At 37.2% G+C, this 8,118-nt stretch overlaps 1 protein-coding gene across 1 annotated transcript; it reads right to left on the bottom strand.

The window, feature by feature from the left end:
• Positions 1–652: 652 nt before the first annotated feature.
• LOC119888111 (protein-glutamine gamma-glutamyltransferase 2-like) lies at positions 653–7,416 on the bottom strand (the record flags this gene model as incomplete). Its single annotated transcript, XM_038698545.1, has 7 exons — positions 6,914–7,416; positions 5,461–5,631; positions 3,701–3,955; positions 3,386–3,504; positions 2,530–2,658; positions 1,594–1,771; positions 653–788 (listed from the first exon to the last, which is right to left on the bottom strand). Coding segments are annotated over exons 1-7 (1,013 nt in total), but the record flags the coding sequence as incomplete, so codon positions are not given.
• Positions 7,417–8,118: the final 702 nt, after the last annotated feature.

Genomic DNA, 8,118 nt, shown 5'->3' with positions numbered 1-8,118 from the left:
TATTGCACTGTGCCTGCTGGATGCATGTATGCATTCCTAACACGTTTGTCAGTTTTGTGATTACAGTGTTTTTCCACTAACACAAATATTTGCTCTTCTCCTTAATGGCAGTAAAGCATTACCTTCAACAGTCCTCATGCTGCACATAAATGACTTTTAAAGTTCACCTAATGTTAACTTGAGGCTTCAGCAGTCTGACTTAAGTGAAGATGCCTACTTGATTTGTTGACTCAGACTTCTAGAGCATTATATTAGCTTCAGCTGAAATGCATTTTTGCACAAAACAAGGAAAGTAAGACAGCTACTTTGGGAATTTGGGGTATTTTCATGGCCAGTATTGACAGGAGGAATGATAACAGCGACCAGCTCTTTCAATGGACATATGGCATGTGATTATTATCTATTTTATACTTACTACTACTACTACTACATATGGTTCCTATGGATATATCAGTCAAATGACAGATATATGTAACTTCTATAATGAAAAAGGAAATAAAGCAAGCTAACCGAAAGTGTTTGGTGAATAAAACAGTGTGGTGTGAGTGGTGCTCTGGAGTTGTGCAAGTTTGATGGACTTGAAGCTCACACTGGTCTGCATCTTGCCATCTGTGCATTCTCAAAGTAAGAAATTGTAGATTCTTTGTCTCACCAAATACTGTCAGGGGATTCTTTCTCTCTCACTCCGTAGTCGGCGTAGTACATGTCGATGACCAGATTGCTGTTGTTGTCGTGGGCTGACTCGAAGTTGGTGACCACACGGCAGGGGATGCCCAGCAGGCGCATTACTGGAACCACACACAGAGATTTGAGTCATTCAAATAAGTTCATTTAAAGTAACTACAGCTGTCACATAAATGTAATAAAGGTAAAAAGTACAATATCACTCTCTGAGATGTAGTGGAGTAGAAGTGTCATGAAAAGAAAATACTCAAGTAAAGTACAAATACCTCGTTTCTTTTTTACTTAAGTACAGTACTTGAGTCAACATACTTATTTGCTGTCAATTTTACAAAGAATTAGTTTCATACATTTCATTAAATAAGTAAATAAATCATTAAAGGTGTGTGTGTGTGTTAAATAATAATTACAATAAAATAAAATAAAATACATAAAGTAAAAACAAATATTAAAAAATAAACATAAATAAGTAAAACAGTAAGTGTGTGTGTGTTGCTAATTAATTTCATATTGTTCATCAAATGAATGAAATAAAAAATAAATAAAACAGTAAAATGCAGCTGTTATTTATGGATGCAAGCTGTTACATCCAGAAATCCATCCAATCCAAGTGTCATGTGATCAGTGTCAAAATAATGACTTAATAATAGTAATAATTACTTGCATTGCCCAAACAGTCCCAGACCCACGCACATTCAATTTGAAGCAATAAAAAACAGAGAAAAGCAGCAAATGCTCACATTTGAGAAGATGGTAACAGCCAATGTTTGGGATTTTACCTTAATGAATGGCTTAATTAAACAATCCATCAACTGACAAATAAATTATTTGAGTAATTGTTTCAGAACTAGCATTTATCTTTCCAGATGTTGTTCCAGGTGTGAGGACCTGCAGAGTCAGATGTTACTGTACCTGAGCACATCACACCGGCGAACACCCAGCACTGCCCGTACTTGACCGGGCTGCAGTCAGTATTTATCCACTGCTTAAGAATGGCATGACTGCCATTCCACTGAAAGGGTGGGACCCCGTCGCAAAATGAACCGTCCCAGCGTCCCAGCAGGACACCACGGTCGTCATTACAGTTGACCTGAGACAAACAAGGAAATTATCATAAGGTGACTTTTTTCTCAAAACTACATTTTCATTCTTCCCCTCCCAAGAATGACCCAAACACACCAAACACTTGCCATATATATTGAGGATTACATCTTAAACTCTCTACCTCGTCACTGTCCTCTCTCCTTCTGTCACTTTTTGCAGGTATTTCTACCTCCGGAGCTGTAGAGTCTGGATCTGCGGTTGCAAGCCACCTACCACACCTAATCTTCCTGCACTATACCTACTGCTGCAATTGATATTATTAGTCCTGTGAATTGCTATTCTAATTGTTTTCATATTTTTATTATTGTCACTACCATTACATTTAATATTTTACATCTCTATGTGGAACCTGCATTGTGCTACTGTGTGCTCTCTGGCCTCTTTCTGTACTGCACAGCATTGATTTGAGCTAAACGCTGATCTAGGCATGCTAACATGCTCACAAAGATAACTCTAATATTTGTATATAAATGTATAGTTGGTATAATGTATCATGTTCACCATCTTAGTTTATGTTAGAATGCAAACATTTGCTAATTAGCCCTGAAGAAGTTAAGCTGAAAATCCCACTTTTACTGTCATCTAGCGGTGGAAAGTTTCAATTGGCATCGCATCATTGCTGGATTTTGGTACTCAAAAAACTCAAAAATGTCCCTTAAAAAAGCCCATAAATATCTGTGAAACATTTCTTTGCTGCTATAAAAGGTTTGTGGAGGTATGTTTAAAAAACACAGTGTGACCTACCATGGCACTGACCACACGGCTGACGTAGATGGGGTTACAGCGCGCAGAAACATCGTCAGCTGGGCCATTCAAGTGTTTGTTGTTCATGTCCAACATCTTCAAACAAATGTCCACCATGTTGTGTTCAAACTGGGCAGAAGCAGACAGGAAAAGAGGAGATGCTCTTTTTGCTCTTATTGTATTTTATTTATGGTAATACATTGGGATTAACTGCAGATGTTTATAGTATCAACTGCTCAGCAGCGGGTAAAGGTCAGAAACTAAAATATAAGACATAAAATTCTAAATTGAACATCTGGGATACTCAGGATACCCCTGTCTGGGACATCAGACAACAGATAGATGGATAGATAGATAATTTCCGTGATATAAATTTAATGGCATTTAAATGTCAACAGAAAGTATTCAACAGTGATTCAATTTTACAATTAGGTATTCAATTCCTTATAAGCATAAAATCTTTATGGCCATTACGTGCTTCCAAAAAACTCTCCACAGGATTGAAGATGGGGAGAGGTCTGTGTTTAGGGGATGAAATAAGCAAATGTGATTGGCTTTCACAACCTCGATAATCCACTATGTAAAATAAGTATGATAATAGTTTATTTTATGATGCAAGAGCGCCACTGGCCACAAAATTACCTATAAAACATTAAACTGTGCTGGCACACCCTGGGTGCTCTGGATATGCCGTACCTGATTGTGATTCGTGCCACACGTGTTGAAACGTAGAAGAAGAAAAATGTCGTTGATCAACAACAGTGTTACTAATGTGGCCATTTGTGGTCTGACTGTGCATTGGGTTTAACGTCAGTCAGTTTTGTCTATGTATGTGTGTATATGTGTGAGTGAGTACCTGTCCGTAGTCCCAGTTCATAGGGGAAATGTAGCTGCCACTTCCTCGGTAGATGATTCCTTGTTCATTCATTACATACTCCTGCCTCTGCTCCCCATCAGACAGAAACACCCAGTCATCTGCAGAGAGAGTGAATTAATTCAGACAGACAGACAGACGATAGGTCAATAGATTAGATAATATATGTTATAAGTTCAGATCTTAACTTAAGTAAAAGTACATCATCAGCAAAAGGCACATAGATTATCAAAAGAAGATATAGATAGCAATATATATCAAAATAACAATCTATATAACAATAGACTGACATCTTACCAGGACACCAGGGGTTGAAGAGCACCACCGGCGTTGCCAGTAACATTTTCTCATCCCTGTGCGTCACATACATCAAGTACTCCCCTATGGGGGTGTCGGCCGGGGGCGTAATGGTCAGGTTCAAGAGGCCTGTTAGTGGGGAGGAACTCTTGTGAAGCGCTATCTTCCACACTGCCTTTGCTGATGGTGAACCCTGCACTCTGTCTGGGACACTGAAGAATGACATCGTCCCCCGAACATCAGACGGGTGTTTTCCTGAGGAGAGGAGACACAGAGGGAGGCAGACATTCATTTACTGTTGTAACAAAACCATCTGTTGGTTTTTACTGACTGTGATTCCCTCATGGTCAACAAATCTCTTAAAAAGGCCACACCCGGAATACTTACACTACAAATAAGTATTGTTTATTATATTGTTGTTACTGTGTCGTCAAAGCCTGACATAGCTGGGTTTTCCTCTATGCCTACTGCTCTAAAAAAGGCAGAGAGCGTTGACTGCAAAAGTATGCAAATTGAGTACAAATAATGTGACGTTTTCAGGCTAGTGAAAAGTACACCTAAAATGCAGAACTGCCATTGGACAATTACCAGGGGAAACATAGTATCTACAAACTAAATGTGTTCTGTGCAGACAGGATGCCGAATCGCTGTGAGACCATGCAAGTCACGTCATCTGAACACCGAATTTGAACTCATGTCCAACATAGCATGTTATGAATGTGTCACATTTATACTCTCAGGACTTCACGACCTGTTCCTAAACACTTGAAGGCACATTAACTACATATCGTGACAATGAAATTGTCTTGTATCTGATAAAACTCATTGTCAATTTAATCAAATTATTATTCTGATTGATTGGAAAGTCTACTATAGGCATTCATCGGATACATTCTTTAAAAAATGTTTTGATGTATTTATTATTGATTGATCATTTACTGGTGAACCTGTTCATCTTTATTTTAACACAATATTGTTTATATTTTTATGTATCTATTGAGAATAGGGGTTGGTGAGCTGCCTTCACTTGATCTCCTGTCTAGCTAGTTGTCTATCTGTGACAATATTACAGTCTGTTTTTACAGAAATTATACTTTTCTATGACATTATATGTTTTCATATGACAAATCAGATGCCAATTAGTGAGATTTCAGTCATAACTCAAGTTATAGGCTACTAAATATGTACAGTAGTTACTAAATTCTGCCTTTGTAGGACATCATAGACTTCCATCATTGTCCAAAAGCTTCTCCAAAAACAGGTTCTTAAGAAAGAACTTATAAATCACGACTGACAGGAAGTTTACGTGGAGGATACAAATGTATTATATGATGCATTTTCAGATACATTCTTGACATTCTATGACATTTTTCGTTGAAAGAATCTAGACAAAATTTCAAAAGTTTGGGAAAGCCATGGCTAACAAAGGGTTTGGAAAAAGCCTGTAAAACAAAAAATAGCCTCTATAGAGAATTTTCTCAAAACCGAAGAAAGGAAAATGAGAAACAGTATAAATCTCTTCTTTTGTTTCTTTTGTACTGCTGGTATTCTGCATTTTAGTGTAAAGGAATGGCAAGCCTTGGGCTTCAGCCTATTCCTTTTTTGGTTTTAAATGTTGCAAGTTATTTTGCGTGAGTGGATTGGTGTCGGCATAATATAGGATATTTGTAAATTGCATATTCACACAAATTGTCATTCTTTGTTCATTATAATTTAAACCAGAAAAAAACATTAATTCATTCATTTAATAAAGGACCAACCTGTCATTGCGACGATGTTGAGCGGGTAAAGGTCCGGGTTGAAACATTGCGTCAGTTTTAGGGTCAGGGTGAAGGGCTGGCCTCGCCTCACAATCAGCCGATCCACAGAGATTTCACTGGTGTGGTGTTCAGTGTTGTTGGTCTGACAGTGGAGGTCCACTCCCTTATAAACTGAAAGATATTAAACATACAAACATTAACAAGTGACTAGAAGCTCTTAATAGAATATGAGTACATCAGGTTAATCAAAGAGAAAGCAAGCTATGAAAAGTTCATCAACTCTTTAATATAAAATTGATTTATTTGATGACGGTAATTTGTAACTTTCCACTTTTCTTATAAATAGCAAATCCCTAAGTAGAAGAAGCAAAGACCTTGTTCATCCGTGACAATAAGAAATCATTTCATTAATTTGCTTTGACTAAATGCAATTTTTATGATCTTTTTCATGTTCTGAACTTGTGTACAAGGGAAACATATCAGATATAATTACTATCATTTTTATGGTTACCCAGAGTGGTCATGTAAAAAAGTATGTTAGTCATACTGTAAATTATTAAAATGCCATTAAGTTGTCATTCTGTCTGTTAGTACAAAATTTTTGTAAATATTATTTATTACATTATACGTTCAAATCTTTTTTTTAAATTATAGGTACAGACACAGTGCACATAATGAGTTTGTATTACCCCCCCCCCCCCCCCCCCAGCGCCACCTACCCCTGACACTTTACACTCTGCTGACTATGTTTACATATTTTAAACACCTGATACTGATGAACAAAAATCCACGAAAGCCTCCTTTAAAATAAATAATAAAAGTAAGTTTTTTTTAGGATGCATGACATGTTTAGTAATTATATTAAACATTGCCAGCAGTGCATCTTCTGTAGCTGTGACTTTTTTTAAGCAAATCGAAGTGTTCAAAAAGCACTGGAATATCCTTGAAAGTCCTTTGATTCAAACACAATGCCTTTACATGCATCATTATATTAAATGGTAAAACATTAAAGATGTGAATAATTCTACATACTTTACTGTCCCATAGCTTATTTTGCATAGCGTTTTATCCCATATTTACCCACAGGTCAACATCAGACATTTGGCATTTTTAGCATGTTAAAACATCTACTGTAAATGTCCTGCTCATCACCAAACAACCAGACAAAGTTAGCAACTAGCTGATGAGAAATGTAATCTTACAACATTTTTTAAATTTAATTTCAGTCCACATTGACTCCTAAAATATGAAATTTCAGCTCACTAAGGAAAAGTGTATGCTTCTGCCCAAACATATGTAACCAAACACAACATTAAGGAATTCGTTCATTCACATACAATGTATGCAAACAGGTTGATGGTGTCTCACTGAATGCAGAGACCCACACAAGACAAGATATGATGATAAAGTTACTTAAATCAGATACCCATATTAAAAATTCTGGTGTACTTACCATTTTTTTTCACGTCGGCTGTCATCTTTCCAGAACTTTCTCTCTTAAAATAGTAGATGTAAAGACAGGAAAATGCACAGTGACAGGTGACTTAGTGCTGATTGATTTTAAAGCATCGTCCTGGCCCAACCCCTTCTCAAATTAACATATAACAGGTCTTGCAACCTGCATTAATTTCCTAGGAGCTTAAGCTGTGTTTCGACTTGTTACAGATGAATCAATCAAGTTGATACCACCATTGCAACCATTATCTCTCAAATGATGTGACACTGATTCACTGATTCCACTTATGTGAATAGATGGAAGTTGCAACATGTATGACTTGAATGTGCTGATGTAATAACAATCATGTTTCAAAATGAATAAATCCCCTAGTTTGCTCCATATTACCTTAGCGTTTTAAATAGTTAGATCACTGTTGGCTTGAATGATGTAACATCTCTTATTACTTGATGCTGTGATGTGACGTGATGAAAGTTTCAGGTGTGGAATGTGTCTATGGATGTGTGTTTGTGTGTGTGTGTTTGTGTGTTTGTGTGTGTGTGTGTATGTGTGTGTATGTGTGTGTGTGTGGGGGGGGGGGGGTTAGGGTGGGATTGTTTGATTCAGTATCTGTCTGTCTGAGACAGATTTTAAACCACGCCATTGTTAATTTCTCCATTTTACATTTTAAGGGGCATTAAGTGATCTGTGACCTTGTGGAAACTCATTGTGTAATAACGTTATGCAAATTGTATGTCATTGTCTGTAACATTGTACCCAGTATGATGCACGATTTTGATCACTTGCAGGTAAAACATCCAGACATCCAGAGTAAAAAGTTTTTAGATAGAAAAGAATACAACTTTTGAGTGTAAAATGGTCTTTCTCACCAAAACATAAAAGCAGCCTAACAGGTAAATGCTCCGTACTTGTATAGCACCTTTCTAGTCTTTTCGACCACTCAAAGCGCTTTTACACTACATCTGCATTCACCAGTCACACACATTCATGCACTGGCGGAACATTCGGGGTTCAGTATCTTGCCCAAGGACACTTCGACACGCAAGGGAGCGAGGGATTGAACCGCCGACCTTCCGATTAACAGCCAACCCGCTCTACCTACTGAGCAGCCGCCCTATATGTTACATGTAAAACAAGTAACATATCAACTGAGACAAGGCTAGACTACAATACAATACATAAGAAAGATTATAGATAAAAAG

This window comes from Micropterus salmoides, unplaced genomic scaffold, assembly GCF_014851395.1.
Source record: "Micropterus salmoides isolate LMB-PRFRI ecotype aquatic unplaced genomic scaffold, ASM1485139v1 Ms_hic_scaffold_499, whole genome shotgun sequence".
NCBI classification, from domain to species: Eukaryota; Metazoa; Chordata; class Actinopteri; order Centrarchiformes; family Centrarchidae; genus Micropterus; species Micropterus salmoides.
This window is presented reverse-complemented; position numbering and strand designations above follow the sequence as displayed.